Source organism: Rhinoderma darwinii, chromosome 1 (assembly GCF_050947455.1).
Source record: "Rhinoderma darwinii isolate aRhiDar2 chromosome 1, aRhiDar2.hap1, whole genome shotgun sequence".
NCBI classification, from domain to species: domain Eukaryota; kingdom Metazoa; phylum Chordata; class Amphibia; order Anura; family Rhinodermatidae; genus Rhinoderma; species Rhinoderma darwinii.
The window spans coordinates 500,141,912-500,157,949 of NC_134687.1; the positions used below are offsets into that span (position 1 = coordinate 500,141,912).

General features: G+C 45.7%; 1 protein-coding gene across 1 annotated transcript; it reads left to right on the forward strand.

Annotated features, from left to right (window-relative positions):
- The first annotated feature begins 396 nt into the window (after positions 1-396).
- LOC142680540 (uncharacterized) lies at positions 397-1,945 on the forward strand. Its single transcript, XM_075847290.1, has 3 exons — positions 397-580; positions 807-960; positions 1,075-1,945. Exons 1-3 carry the CDS (start codon positions 397-399, stop codon positions 1,808-1,810), a joined length of 1,074 nt encoding a protein of 357 aa, XP_075703405.1. The 3' UTR covers positions 1,811-1,945.
- The last annotated feature ends 14,093 nt before the right edge of the window (positions 1,946-16,038 follow it).

The window sequence follows — 16,038 nt, forward strand, 5'->3', positions numbered from 1 at the left end:
ATTTTATTTTTTTGTACAGTATTCACAGTGCTGGTTAAAAAATGTTAGGCTTTATTCAGATGAACGGGAAATACGTTCGTGCAACGCGCGTGATTTTCACGCGCGTTGCGCGGACCTATATTAGTCTATGGGGCCGTGCAGACATGTGCGTGATTTTTGCGCAGCGTTGCTCCGTTGCAAAAAAGTCACGACATGTCCGTTGATTCTGCGTTTTCAACGCATCACGCACCCAACGCACGGCACACGGAAGCACCTCCGTACGCACAGCGTTTTTCACACAACACTTGTTAAGTGTATGTAAATGAGTTGACAAAACTAGACAAAACTAGTACAAACCAGGAAGTGGCTTTTCACTTTCTGAGCACATGCGCACAGTTCCAACCGACATCTGCTACAATGCCACGTGCGTGCGATGTTGAAAAACTTATCTGCTTGGTCCATGACAGACCCCAGTTGTGGAACACCAACGCAGAGGCCTACCACGACCGCACGGGCAAGGAGGTTGGCTGGGATGAGGTCGCGCAGAGCCTCTTCGGACAGGAGTGGGATAAAAGCACCACAAGAGACCGCAAAAGCATAGGTAAACGCAGATCTCTATTGATGCTAATGCAATCGGCCATGCTGTAGTGTATATCCTTGTGTTTCACATGTTTGTACTGTGCTTGGTCGCGGGTGTGTCACTGCATCATTAGGCAAGTGTTTAATGTTTAGTTGTGTTTAAAGTTTAGCGACGTTTCGAACAAGTGCAGTTTTCAGTTAGGTCACATGGTCTCCTTTTTTTGTCTGTTTCCTGTTCCTATGTCCAGTTGATGATGTTAAAACACGGTGGAGGAGCTGTCGGGATCAGTTCAGGAGGGAATTTGGAAGCAGAGGGCGAAGTGGGGATGGGGCGTCCAAAAAACGCCCCTACATATATATGAAACAGCTGATGTTCCTCAAGGACATTATGGAGATGCGGCCGTAAGTACTGACTGTACCTTGATGACATGTGTGTGTTCACTGTATAATCGGCCTAAAAAGCTGTTTGACCCTTGTGGACATGTTAAAAGGAGTAACGCAAAATGTTTCTGGCAGATGCAGTGATAATCTCAATGACACCGAGGAGGAGGCTGGCCATGTGGAGTCGCAGCTGGTCACGGAACAACATCCCGTGCTGCCCTTGACCCCCGACCTCACGCAAACACAAGCAGCCACCCAGTTAAGCAGCCAACCCCAGCTGCCACGGGACGTGGACAATCCCCGGACGCCACAAGCCAGACGCCGGCGCACCCAGGTTGCCACAGCAGGTGCCAACGTGGACTCGAGAGTCCTGGAGTACCTTCGGCGCTGTTCGGAGGAGGATGGATGTGACGCTTTTGGCCGTACCATAGCGCCGCTACTCCGGCGAGTCCCGGACTACCGGATGGCACGCGTCCAAGGGGCCATCCTTGCTATAATTGACTCTGCCACTCCTCCTAACAATCCACGCCAGTGCTTCCAGGTAATAGAGCAATGGCGTGGATTGCCTGAGGATTTGGTGCCCTCTACTGCACCTCTCCCTTCCCAGCCTGCACACACCTTTCCACGGCCACAGTACCAACGGCCGATGGTGACCATAATGTCACCTGGTCATGTGGTGCCTCGGGAGCACCCTTTCGTCCCCTACGTCAGACCCCAGCCTCCCTCTGGCCAGGGCCCCCCGGCAGGGTTCAACCCTCTGTATCAGCACCACTTTGCTGTTGAGGAACATCCTCAGCAGGCCCAGGGACAGTATAGTGGTGCTGAAATGCAGAGCCATCAGTCGCCATCACACAGGTATTATGATTTATAGATGTGTGTAGGCCGATTACGGGTGGCTCGATGTGGTGATGTAAACATCGAAGTCCCAGTATGTTAATGTAGCATCATGTTGGTGCATTTTCTATTTTTGGATGCCTGCTGGTTCCTGTTAAAAGTTACCGTTTGAAATGACAGATTAAATTGTTTTTCTGTTTGCAAGTAATATTTGATGTGTTTGCCTCCATCTATGTGGTGGAACCCAGGTTCCCCCAAAGATTCTTTTAGATAATGTTCAAACATTATGCCGATGGAGCAAGATTGTAGCATGCCATGATTGAGGTATTAGTGTATCTTTGGTGGTTTTCCTCCATTCCTCATATTGTGCTCGCCTGCATTGCAGTGGTGTGAGAAATGTGGAACAAATGTATTTTGCCTTGGGATTAGTGAACATGGGCTAAGCCAATCTGCCTCCCAAGCTAATTCGTCTAGAGGACATTCAAACTAAAAAGAAAAACCACCAAAGATCTAAGCTCGCAACCCACGTCAAGGGTCCTCATGTCTTGCGAGTCCCTAATCTAAATATCCCCTCCCCAAATAACAACAAATTTAACTTAAAAATGCTACAGTGGGCCACTAATCTACACTAGGACAGCCCTCACAGAACATCCTCCTGCCATGCCACAGCTCCATGGGGGCTGTCAAAATATTGTGCAAATATGTCGCGTACTCGAATCCCAGATGTTTGAGCCCTTCCAAGTGGAATTTGCTGCCGAATGGTTGATGTGGAAACATTTTGGCGAATATATTAGGCATCACAACCGGCGTCATGTATGCGACAAAAATTATGAAGCACGACACACGCTTGTATGACACGGGTGACATTTTGCGGCGTCAGTTGCATGGTGGTGAGAAAAACACGCCATTTGGAGGACATTATGCCAAATGCACATTCCACACATCGGCGTGCTCTGCTAAGCCGGTAATTGAATATGCGCCGGCGGTCATCCAAGCCTCTTCGAGCAAATGGGCGCATTACTTGACTTGTGAGTCCAAAACCCTCATCTGCCACGATCACATAAGGGACTGGCGGTCCTCGCGAGCCAGGCAGGTGGTTCGGCGCCGGCACGGAAAGTAGATTGCACATCAGACGATGGCCCATCCTGGATGTACGAAAGATGCGGGCATCAGCTGAGCTTCCATAGGACCCTATATGTACAATGGTAAAACAATAATTGCTGTCGGACAAGGCCAACAAGACGATGGAAAAAAACTGTTTGTAGTTATAGAATCGGGATCCGGAGTGGGGGGCTTCTTTACTCGAATATGCTTCCAGTCTAGGGCACCAATACAATTTGGAAATTGGGTGGTGGTGATAAAGCCAGTGGTCTGTCGTGGGCTGAGGCATCACGGTGGCCTTCAATCGCAGCCACAACACAACACAGGTGCCTGTCACAATGCCCGAAATTGTGCTCACTCCAAGAAGGAATTCGAAATGTAACGAATGATAGCTGTTTCCAGTAGCTAGAAATCTACATGGGCGAGATGCAAAAACACAACACACAAATAAACGTGATGTAGGACATGACAACCACACACCATCCTGTAAGCTGCAATTGTTTAAGACACACATACCTCAACGTCACAAGGAGTCGCTCCTCGGGGGAAATGCAGCGCCGCATATTTGTGTCCTTGTAGGTTATTCCTGTGCGAATCAGGTCCAGCAGAATATCAAAAGTCGACACAGACATGCGGCAAAACGCCCCAAATTTCTCGGGGTGGCTGCGAAGGTCATCATATAGAGTATGAAAATGGCCTTTGGAGGTGCGCTGGGCCACAAGTGGATGAACCCAAATCCTCCCTCTTCTCCGGGTTCCCTCCTGAAGCATGGGTCGGCGCTCACCAAATCTCCGAGAAACCATCCATGATATCAGCACACGGCTCAGCGGAGTCAAGGGCATAGTGTAGCTTTTTTACCTGTAAAAACCACCAAAAACACCCAACTCGGCCAAAAGTAGTTTGCAAGGTGCAAACTTGATGCGAACATGTGCTCACATCAAGCAGGTGTTGGAGAAGGTGTCTTTTTGTAGGCTGCCCTCTCCATTACTCCACCCTCCGTTGTTGTGACGTGCGTAAAAAACGCATGCCATACGCGAGTAAAATACGCAATCACGCAGCCCTAACGGATGCCACACGCAACTACCACGCAACCAAAACGCTGCGTTTTTCACGCGCGAAAAAACGCCACGTTCGTGTGAATCCAGCCTTATATTGTTGTAGTTACTCAATTGTACCTTGATGTGTCTTATACCCTTGTTTCCCCCTCCCCTTCCTTTTCCTTTAGGGTATGTTCACATGCCCTATTTACGGACGTAATTCAGGCATTTTATGCCTGGAATTACAGCCGAAAAAACGGCTCCAAACCGTCTGCAAACATCTGCCCATTGAATTCAATGGGTCTTACGGTGTTCTGTGCAGACAGGCTTTTTTTTTACGCGCCACTGTTAAAAGACGGCGCGTAAAAGACGGCCCCCTCAAAGAAGTGCATGTCACTTCTTGGGATGTAATTGGAGACGTTTTTCATTGACTCCATTGAAAAACAGCTCCAATTACGTCCGTAATGGACGCCGCGAAAAACGCCTGCACTTGTCAAAACGTCTGAAATTCAGGAGCTGTTTTCGCCTGAAAACAGTTCCGTAATTTCAGACGTAATTGGCGTTGCCGTGTGAACATACCCTTACCCTTCTACTCCACCACCCCTGGTTGGGTTTTGATGCTGTTACTTCGTAGTATTATCGAATGTTTGCATAATTTCAATAAATACCTTTTAAAACGAAATAATATAAGGGTATGTTCACACAGAGTTTTTTTGCAGGCAGAAAGCTCTGCCTGGAAAAATCAACTCCGATTTTTGAAGTGTTTTTTCACCACACATGTTTTTTGCCGCGTTTGTTTGCCGCGATTTTTGCCGCGTTTTTTTGCCGCGTTTTTTGTGGGCTTTTTTTTATCAGAAAGATGGAAAAAAAAGTCTCCCATTGATTTCAATGGGGTTTTTGAGGCGGAAAACGCCTCAAGATAGGGCATGTCGCTTCTTTATACCGCAAGTGTTTTTTGCCGCGGTTTCTGCGGCAAAAAACATGTAAAAAAAAAACTACGTGTGAACAGGGCGTCCGGAAAAGTTCAGACTTTTCCGGATGCGGCAATACCAGTTAAGTTTAGGTTTTTTTTACATTGATTCTTGGAAAGAAATGGGAGAAGGGTGGTTTTTCTAATATTCTTCTAATATTTTTTATTATTCTCCTTAGGGTACTAAACAGCAATTGTTGGATCGCTTGCACAATATACTGCACTACTAATGTATTGCAGTATATCATGTTTTTACCTGCTCCTCTGGCAAGACTTTATTAAAGCATACAGCCAACACCTGTATCTTATCTTGTGGGCTCAACCCGTGAGCCCGCTCCATACTTTCCTTTCCGACTTCTGCTATATATATATGGCGGATGGCGGAAAGAGGTTTAGAGGTGTCAACAACAATTAGAAACTCTGTAAGATACAGATATTGGGGGAGATTCATGAAAACATGAGCAATTCATAGATTGAAAGACTGGCATTGATTTATGCTATAATTTACAGCATTTTCTGGCAAAAGGGGTGAATTCAGCTCAAAATTCGGAATTTTTGCTTAAACCTCAGTAATATAACCATACAATCTAGCTTTGTACATAAAAGGAATATCACTTCAGTGAATGCAATTGCAAAACTTTATTGGCTCACTCAGGATGTGTAGAAATAATGGTAGCAATAGTAGCAACGTTTCAGATAATACATTTTCAAGCTGTTTAGTAACTTGCTGAAAGTTCTCCATCTGAACATGCGGCACTGTCATTAAGGCCTTATTCACACAAACGTGTTAAACGTCCGTGGGACGGCCATTGAAACAGCGGCCGTCCCACGGACCTATGTAATTCAATGTGGCCGTTCACACAGTCGTTGTTTCAAAGGACCGTGTGAAGGGTCCGTGCGAAAATAGGACATGTCCTAACTTTTCACACATCACGCATTCCTCCATAGACTCTCCTCTATGGGGGATGAGAGACATCGCGTCCCGCAGCGCTGAGCACGGATGCACCTCGGACGTGAAAAACTGCAGATTTTCACGTCCGAGATGCGCAGCGCTTGTGTGAATCAGACCTAAGTTCCAAAACAGATCAAAAAAAGATTATTATCCAAGATGTTGCTACTATTAGGGTATGTTCACACGGCCTATTTACGGACGTAATTCGGGCGTTTTTGCCCCGAATTACGTCTGAAAATAGCGCCTCAATAGCGCTGACAAACATCTGCCCATTGAAAGCAATGGGCAGACGTTTGTCTGTTCACACGAGGCGTATATTTACGCGCCGCTGTCAAATGACGGCGCGTAAATAGACGCCCGCGTAGAAGAAGTGACCTGTCACTTCTTTGGCCGTAATTGGAGCCGCTATTCATTGACTCCAATGAATAGCAGCGCTAATTACGGCCGTAATTGACGCGGCGTTCAAGCGCCTGCACATGCCGGTACGGCTGAATTTACGGGGATGTTTTCAGGCTGAAACATCCCCGTAATTTCAGCCGTTACGGACCCCCGCCGTGTGAACATACCCTTAGGGTATGTTCACACGGCCTATTTACGGACGTAATTCGGGCGTTTTTGCCCCGAATTACGTCTGAAAATAGCGCCTCAATAGCGCTGACAAACATCTGCCCATTGAAAGCAATGGGCAGACGTTTGTCTGTTCACACGAGGCGTATATTTACGCGCCGCTGTCAAATGACGGCGCGTAAATAGACGCCCGCGTAGAAGAAGTGACCTGTCACTTCTTTGGCCGTAATTGGAGCCGCTATTCATTGACTCCAATGAATAGCAGCGCTAATTACGGCCGTAATTGACGCGGCGTTCAAGTGCCTGCACATGCCGGTACGGCTGAATTTACGGGGATGTTTTCAGGCTGAAACATCCCAGTAATTTCAGCCGTTACGGACCCCCGCCGTGTGAACATACCCTTAGCGGTAATGTTTTGACATTTCAATCACTGGAGAGCTGTTTCTACCATGTATTTTTGTAATTCTTTGTACAGTAAGGGTATGTGCACACACAAAATCAAAAAGGTCTGAAAATACGGAGCTGTTTTCAAGCGAAAACAGCTCCTGATTTTCAGCCGTTTTTTTAGCAACTCGTGTTTTTCGCTGCGTTTTTTACGGTAGTGCACTTCTTTTTCGCGCCCCATTGGAAAACAACGCAGTTTTTCCCATTAAAATCAATGGGCAGATGTTTGGAGGCATTCTGCTTCCTATTTTTCAACCGTTTACGGCCCGAAGAACAGCCGAAATTAAGCCGTGTGAACATACCCTTAGGGTATGTGCACACGAGAACTGGCTTTTACGTCTGAAAAGACAGACTGTTTTCAGGAGAAAACAGCTGCGTCGTTTCAGACGTAATTGCTCGTCCTCGCATTTTGCGAGGTGTCTTTGACTTCAATGAAGAACGGCTCAAATTACGTTTCAAAGAAGTGCCTTGCACTTCTTTGCCGAGGCAGTCAATTTACGCGTCGTCGTTTGACAGCTGTCAAACGACGACGCGTAAATGACAGGTCGTCTGCACAGTACGTCGGCAAACCCATTCAAATGAATGGGCAGATGTTTGCCTATGTATTGGAGCCGTATTTTCAGACGTAAAACGAGGCATAATACGTCTATGTTTACGTCTGAAAATATGTCGTGTGAACCCAGCCTAATAGTTAAAACCTGATCCCTGCCACACATATTTACCCGAAAAAGTGAGCACGACATGTTTGTTTTGCAATAAAATAGACGTAACTAAAAAAGATGGCTGAATGGAATTTTAAGGGTATGTGCACACACACTAATTACGTCCGTAATTGACGGACGTATTTCGGCCCCAAGTACCGGACCGAACACAGTGCAGGGAGCCGGGCTCCTAGCATTATAGTTATGTACGATGCTAGGAGTCCCTGCCTCGCTGCGGGACAACTGTCCCGTACTCTAATCATGTTTTCAGTACGGGACAGTAGTTCCACGGAGAGGCAGGGACTCCTAGCATCGTACATAAGTATGATGCTAGGAGCCCGGCTCCCTGCACTGTGTTCGGTCCGGTACTTGCGGCCGAAATACGGCCGTCAATTACGGACGTAATTAGTGTGTGTGCACATACCCTAACACTTAGGCCCCATGCACACGACCGTATTTTTTCCCTCCCGTAAATACTGTCCGTAAATACGGGTCCTTTGTCACACGTTTTCAACCCGTATTTAACCCGTATTTACAGACCCGTGCCCGGGTCACAATCATGTCCAAACCAAACTGATATAGGACATGTTCTATATTTTTCAACGCAAACGGGAAGGTACCCATGGCCAATAGAAGTTTATGGGCCCGTAATTACGGGCCATAAATGCGGCCCGTAATTACGGGCGTTTTTACGGTCGTGTACATGGGGCCTCACATAATTTACTGATATTTTTCTGTATTTTAGTCGGAGTCAAATAACATTTGCACACATATAGCAAATGCGACTATGATGCATATTAAATAGGTTTATGGTCATAATTTGTCGCCACAGAAACGAACCAGTATGCGCTCTGTGTGACGCCGTATAGTGCTTACATGAGGCACTGTATACTCACCAATGTTTCTAGGAAAGAATATCTTTGTGATACAGTATGCAATGGAACAAGGCACAATAAGATCAGAGGCACACGGAGCAAAGTATGGGCACATAACAGTCTATGAGCGCTATGTTATGGATCCATACAACAGAGATCCTTTATATAGCTGTGTAGCCTGCGCCCTTATATTATTTTCATACCTTTTTTCTTAGGGTCAGTTTTTTGGCGCTGATTTTGACACGGAAAGGTATTTTGAGGTATTTTATTTTCAACCTGAAAAAAAACTCTGTGTGAACTAGGCCTTAGGGCAGATACAGACGGACGTTGCGTTTTTGCGCGCGCAAACAACGCTGCGTTTTGCGCGCGCAAAAACCATTTGACAGCTGCGTGTGTCATCCGTGTATGATGCGCGGCTGCGTGATTTTCGCGCAGCCGCCATCATAGAGATGAGGCTAGTCGACGCCCGTCACTGTCCAAGGTGCTGAAAGAGCTAACTCTTTCAGCACCCTCGACAGTTAATGCCGAACACAATATCGAAAAACCTGTTGAAAAAAAAGAAAAAGTTCGTACTTACCGAGAACTTCCCGGCCGTTGCCTTGGTGACGCGTCCTTGGTGACGCGCCTCTCGACATCGGGCCCCACCTCCCTGGATGACGCGCCAGTCCATGTGACCGCTGCAGCCTGTGCTTGGCCTGTGATTGGCTGGAGCTGTCACTTGGACTGAATTGTCATCCCGGGAGGTCAGACTGGAGGAAGAAGCCAGGAGTTATCAATAAGTCAGAACTTCGTTTTTTTTTCTACAGGTTCATGTATATTGGGATCGGAAGTCACTGTCCATGGTGCTGAAACAGTTTAACTCTTTCAGCACCATGGACAGTGACTATCTCCTGACGTCGCGTACCGATAATTTTCGGCCGAACCCAGTGAAGTTCGGTTCGCTTGTCCGGCTTCGCTCATCGCAAAGACACTCCGTTTGGATGTTCGGAAACAGAAAAGCACGTGGTGCTTTTCTGTTTACATTCATCCTTTTGACAGCTGGTGCGCTGTTTCAGTCGGTTCGCACGGAAGTGCTTCCGTGCAACCTGCGTGGTTTTCACGCACCCATTGACTTCAATGGGTGCGTGATGCGCGAAATACGCAGAGTTATTGAACCTGTCGCGCTTTTTGCGCAGCAGACAAACGCTGCGCAAAAAGCACGGACTGTCTGTACTGCCCCATAGACTTGTATTGGTCCATGCGTGCCGCGTGAAAACCACGCGGCCCGCACGGACCGAATACACGCTCGTGTGAATCCCCCCTTAGTTTGTACCTTACCATTCCCTGCGTGGTGCTGCTTCTGTTTACTACATGTAATAATAATGAGGATCTTCTAGGTCTATTTAACGTCAGGTCCTAGACATTTTTAGCTAAGCTATTTGTAGTTTTTGATTTTAACAAGCCATGACAAGCATTCATCTACAGTAAATCTGGTCCTGACATAACCCCATATTAAAAAAAAAAAAAAACCTTTTTCATGCTACGTAAATTCTATCACAGTTTTGAGAGCCACTAGAGTAACTTCAAAGTTACTAGATACTTGGCACACAAGCCATGTAGGAATTTACAGCTTTATCATTTAGACAGTTCTCACAGTCTCAGTGACTATTTGCTTTTACAGACCAAATATTCTTGTTTTACCAATTAAGGCACTAGCTTTTTGCAAAAGTCAACTTAATGAAGCTGCAAAATATACATTATGAAGGAGATTTATAAAAACTGTCTAAAAGAAGAATTGTCCTTGTCCATAGCAACTAATCAGCGCTCCACTTTTATAGCTGGGCTATAATTGGTTGCTATGGACAAAAAGTTATTTTAATCTATGCTATGGACACTTTTTCTTTTAATCGGTATTGATAAATCTCCCGCTATTTATCCAAAAGTATGTGAACGCCTTACCATCACACCTATATGCACTTGTTGGACATCTCATTTAACAAACATGAGTGGTAATATGGAGTTGGACCACCCTTTGCGGCTATAACTGCCTTGACTCTTCTCGGAAGGCTTTCCACAAGATTTTGGGGTGTGTCTGTGGGAATGTATGTCCATTTATAATAATAAGCTTTATATAGCGCCAACATATTCCGCAGCACTTTACAATTCATAGGGAACATGTACAGACAATTCAGACGTTACATAGTGACAAAACTAATTTACAATGCAAACAAGAGGAATAAGGACCCTGCTTGTTAGGCCTCATGCACACGACCGTAAAAACACCCGTTATTGCGGGTCGTTATTACGACCCGCAATAACGGGCTCATAGGCTTCTGTTAGCCACGGGTACCTTCCCGTTTGCTCACGGGAAGGTACCCGTGCCGTTAAAAAAGATAGAACATGCCCTATTTCATGCCGTAATAACGGCACGGGCATCCCATAGAAGTCTATGGGGCTCCCGTAATCATGGGTGGCTGCGTGTGTTCACCCGTGATTACGGGAGCGTTGCGAGGTGAGGCGAGGTCAGGGGACTACCCGGTCTGCAGGCCACAGCCCAGTGGCGTAACTACCGCCGGGACTACAATGAAAACTATGGCAGAGCGGGGAGGTATCTCCCCGCTCTGCCATAAACAAGACATGTATCCCCTATCCTGTAAAAAATAAAAATAAAAGACGTTCATACTTACCGACAACTCTCCAGTCCGATCTCCCGCCCGTTGCCTTGGTGACGCGTCCCTCTCGACATCCGGGCCGACGTCCTGGATGACGTTTCAGGCCATGTGACCGCTGCAGCCAATCACAGGTCAATCACAGGCTGCAGCGGTCACATGGACTGCCGCGTCATCCAGGGATGTCGGGCTGGATGTGAAGAGAGGGACGCGTCACCAAGACAACGGCCGGTAAGTATGAATTTCTTTAACTTTTATTACAGAAAAGGCTGTCCCTTCTCTCTATCCTGCACTGATAGAGAGAAGGGGCTGCCGATTAGTGCAGTGCTATTTTGCTGCCAAAAACGTGCTCGTAAATACGGGTGGAATACGTGTGACACCGGACCCATATTTACGAGCACGGGTTCGTAAATACTGGTGCAAAACGGGTGGAATACGTGTGACACCGGACCCGTATTTACGCCAGTATTTACGGGTGTGAAAAAATACGGTCGTGTGCATGAGGCCTAAGAGCTTACAATCTAAGGGTATGTTCACACGCAGTTACCAAAAACTTCTGAAAATACGGAGCTGTTTTCAGGCAAAAACAGCTCCTGATTTTCAAACGTTTTTGTAGCAACTCGCATTTTTCGCAGCGTATATTACGGACATTGGAGCTGTTTTTCAATGGAGTCAACGAAAAACGTCTCTAAAAACGTCAGAAGAAGTGACATGCACTTCTTTTTTGCGGGCGTCTTTTTACGCGCCGTATTTTGACAGCAATGTGTAAAATTACACCTCGTGGGAACAGAACACCGTAAAACCCATTGCAAGCAATGGGCAGATGTTTGTAGGCATATTAGGGGCGTTTTTTTCAGGCGTAATTCGAGGTGTAAAACGCCCGAATTACGTCTGAAAACGCTGCGTGTGACCATACCTAAGAGGAAATAAGGGGACACAAAATGGAAAAAGGGTTTGCTTACTACAATGGTCCAGCCATCTTTTATACACAAGGGGTAGGATCTCTATCCAATTGGCAAAGCCGAGCAGGGATATCAGTCTGCAAAAAGGGCTTCAGCGTTATTAGGGTATGTGCACACGATAACTGCATTTACGTCTGAAATTACGGAGCTTTTTTCAGGAGAAAACAGCTCCGTAATTTCAGCCGTAATTGCATGTACTCGCGTTTTGCGAGGCGTCAATTACGGCCGTAATTTGGAGCTTTTCTTCATTGGAATCAATGAAAAACGGCTCAAATGACGTCTCAAGAAGTGTCCTGCACTTCTTTTGACGAGCCGTCTTTTTTACGCGTCGTCGTTTGACAGCGACGCGTAAATGACAGGTCATCGGCCCAGTATGTCGGCAAACCCATTCAAATGAATGGGCAGATGTTTGCCGACATATTGGAGCCGTATTTTCAGACGTAAATCGAGGCTTAAAACACCTAGTTTACGTCTGAAAATAGGTCGTGTGAACCCAGCCTTAAAGGAACAGTGTCATCACAAATTTATTTTTCATATGTTAAAGATGTTAGTGCTTTATTAAAAACGTTTATATTTATTTGTGTGTTTGTGTTTTACTTTTTCTTATTTTTACACTTTTTCTTCCCTATGGGGGCTGCCATTTTTTGTTCCATTTCTGTATGTGTCGATTAACGACACATACAGACATGGAATACGGCAGCCACAGTCCCATAGGGACCACGAACGGCTCCCGTCCCATCCACTTCTGTGTACGCCGTCTGTGTGGGAACTGCGCATGCGCCGCTCCCACACAGTCCAATTTGAAATTGGCGCCGTCCGGCGCCATTTTCCTGTGGACCGGAAGTCGTGGCCGGACAGTAAGATTACTACTTCCGGTCGCGGCTTCCGGACTTGTGCACTTGGACCAGCGGCAGCAGACGGAGCGGACGGGCTGGAGGGAGCCGCGGCGGCAGGAGCAGGTAAGAGATTTCAATGTATGTTCGTGTTTGTGTACGTTTACTACTGTATGTTAACCTTCTACACTGTGTGTTAGCTCAAAAAATGGCGACACACAGTGTAGGAGGTTAGACCGTTCAAACCCCTCGTTTATCCCGGCACTAGCCAGGATAAAGGAGGGGGGGATGCTGAGAGCTCACTAGAGCGAGGGCTTTTTACCCAATTTTGCAATGCTGCAATTTTGGGAATAGCTCCATCTAGTGACCAGCAATGGGAAATATTATAAATTAGAATCTAATTTATAATATTTCCTGACTCGTGAAAAAAATAAAAAAAATTTGAACAATGTTTAATCACCTACACACTAAATGTTTAATTAAAAAAAAAAAAACATGTTTTTCTGGCAACACATTCCCTTTAACATCAAACCTAGATGGTGCCGAATACAATGTTGTATAAAAATCGTAAAAGGTCTTCAAAACCTTTGTGGCATTCTGTGAAAGAGTTCCATCAGCTAAACGCAATTTCGGAGGTGTCGAGTCAACCAATCTAGGAGTGAGACGTCTAGCAAGTAAAGTCCCCCGGTTTATCCCCTTGTGAAAAAAATGTATGCTGTGACCACCTGAGACTTTTTTCCGCCCAGCTAGTCAGACACAAATTCAATTCAGTCCGTGCTCCAGCCAGTTGGGCTTTTGTGGTTCCCGATGGGTCCCTTTTAAATAGACTTGACAAATCTGCCAACTTTTTTCCTTTGAAGCTAATAAATCTTTAGAACGTTTCTAAAGTTGGTGAGGCTATCTGAATGATCTTACTTCTAGTCACTGCTTTATGAGCCGCCCAATTGGATATTACCGAAGTATCCTGGGCTTTATTAACTGAATCCCGACCGCTGGCTGTGTTTTTACGGCGGTCAGGGTCCTTAAAACCCGAGCCATAGACTTTTTACGGCTCGGGTTTTAACTTGCTGCCCGCGCGATCGGGCAGCTGAATGTCGGGTCTCTGGCTGTCAGTGACTGCCGGGGACCTTGAGGAGAAGATAGAACCAGCTTTCGCTGCTTCTGTCTTCTCTCATGACTTGTACACAGCGCTCAATGAACGCTGTGTACAGGAATAGAGGCAGCGGCCGCGCCGCTGTCTGTATTCCTCCCGGTGATCATGTGACTGGTCACATGATCGCCGGGTTCCGTTACTGATAGACTGCTGCTGGGTCTTACAAGACCCAGCACAGCCCTATTAGTGACAATCGTCACTATGAGAGGGCTGATTTCCCCTGTAACGGGGGCTGCTGTGCAACTCCAGTTACAGTGGAAAAACATGGTGTAAAAGAAAGAAAAAAAAAATATCAAGTTCCCCAGAGGTCTTTTTTGACCTTTGAGGGACAGGCCATAGTAATAAAAAAATAGTACAGTCAAGTGCAAAATTTTTTTAATAATAAATACACATAACAAACCCATGTAAAAAAAAACGTTCCCCCCCCGCCAATCATTTTTGTAACGCTAGCGCTGACCCAATTACCCTAATATAGACATGTAATATATTAAAATTTACGGTAGACAATCACGATCACAAATAAAAGGTTTATTTTAGGGTAAAACTATGTTATTACCAAAAAAAAAATAGCTGAAACGTAAAAAATTTTTTTACTATTATTTTCAAACTTTATGAATAAAAATTCTAAAATAGCAAAAAAGGTGTGTATAAAAATGATAAAAAAAGAAACCTGCATTGTCTACGGAAAAAACGTTGCAAAAATCACGTAGTAAGCCCAACAAATAAAAAAGTTATAGCCATTTAACTAACACGTGCTAAAAAGGGCTAAACGGTGTCTGGTCCTGAAGGCTCAAAATAGCCCGGTCCTGAACTGGTTAAGCAACACCGCAGAAGAAATGCTAGCACAGGCTTCCAGTATCCGTAGTTTCAGTTGCTGCACATCTCATATCTTCACAGCATAGACAATTGCCTTCAGATGACCCCAAAGATAAAAGTCTAAGGGGGTCAGATCGGGAGGCATTTCTTCTGCGGTGTTGCTATCAGTGTGTGAAGAGTGGGAGAAGAGGGTTGCATTGACAATCCAACACAATGGGCAGCACTTTGAACACATTTTATAAGTGGTCAGAAACTTGTAAATAACTAATGAAAGAATAAAGTAACGTTAAAACCAAGCACACCATTGTTTTTCTTGTGAAATTCTCGATAAGTTTGATGTGTCACATGACCCTCTTCCCATTGAAAAAACTAAAGTTGGATACAAAATGGCCGACTTCAAAATGGGCGCCATGGTCAACACCCAGCTTGAAAAGTTTCCCCCCTCCCATATACTAATGTGCCACAAACAGGAAGTTAACATCACCAACCATTCCCATTTTATTTAGGTGTATCCATATAAATGGCCCACCCTGTATATATGTCATGGGGTTCGTTAGGTTAATGCACGATTAACAGAGCCAGTGACAACAGGGCAACTTCAACAGGGTTTATTTTATCCAAAGTTGATAGAACAAGTCACGTTCAATGCAGGAACAACACACAGTCCACAAAATAAGGTGATCACAGGCACATCTTCAGAGCGTTGGCCTCCGCTTCAGCTCTCCTGAAGGTCTAAATCCAGAAGATCCCCATCCTCCCCAGGACAAGCCCTTATACCCCCTCAGGGGGAGGAACATCTTTTCAGTTTCACTGTCTGTAAGTGAGTTGTGGTCCTTTGTGCTATCATGTGTATTGCCACAGCCGGGATGACGACACGGGGGGGGGGGGGATAATTGGATCACCCTTGTTTGCTGGTCTGCACCTGAGCTGAATATAACTGAGGTGCCTCCTGATGACCCCCTGTGGAGACTGGACAATGAGTTCAATTTATGTCTTGTGGACTTCACCTCTGACTCGTCTGATTGTCCATAGGCTGGAGACACGACCTGTGGTACTTGATTAGAGAGTCATTCCTCTCTGCTGAGGACTCACAATAAACCACACATAATGCACCATCACAACATATATATCCATAGTGCCGTGATATCTGGAGAACGAGTTCCATCAATGCAGCACCCAATCCAATAATCATTGTACGAAATCCAA

Bases quoted from the DNA above. Each gene is read 5' to 3' on its own strand.
- LOC142680540 (XM_075847290.1), top strand. From the start codon at position 397: ATGCCACGTGCGTGCGATGTTGAAAAACTTATCTGCTTGGTCCATGAC. The intron at 581-806 runs GTAAACGCAGAT...TCCTATGTCCAG, and splicing joins AAGAGACCGCAAAAGCATAG to TTGATGATGTTAAAACACGG. The intron at 961-1,074 runs GTAAGTACTGAC...TGTTTCTGGCAG, and splicing joins GACATTATGGAGATGCGGCC to ATGCAGTGATAATCTCAATG.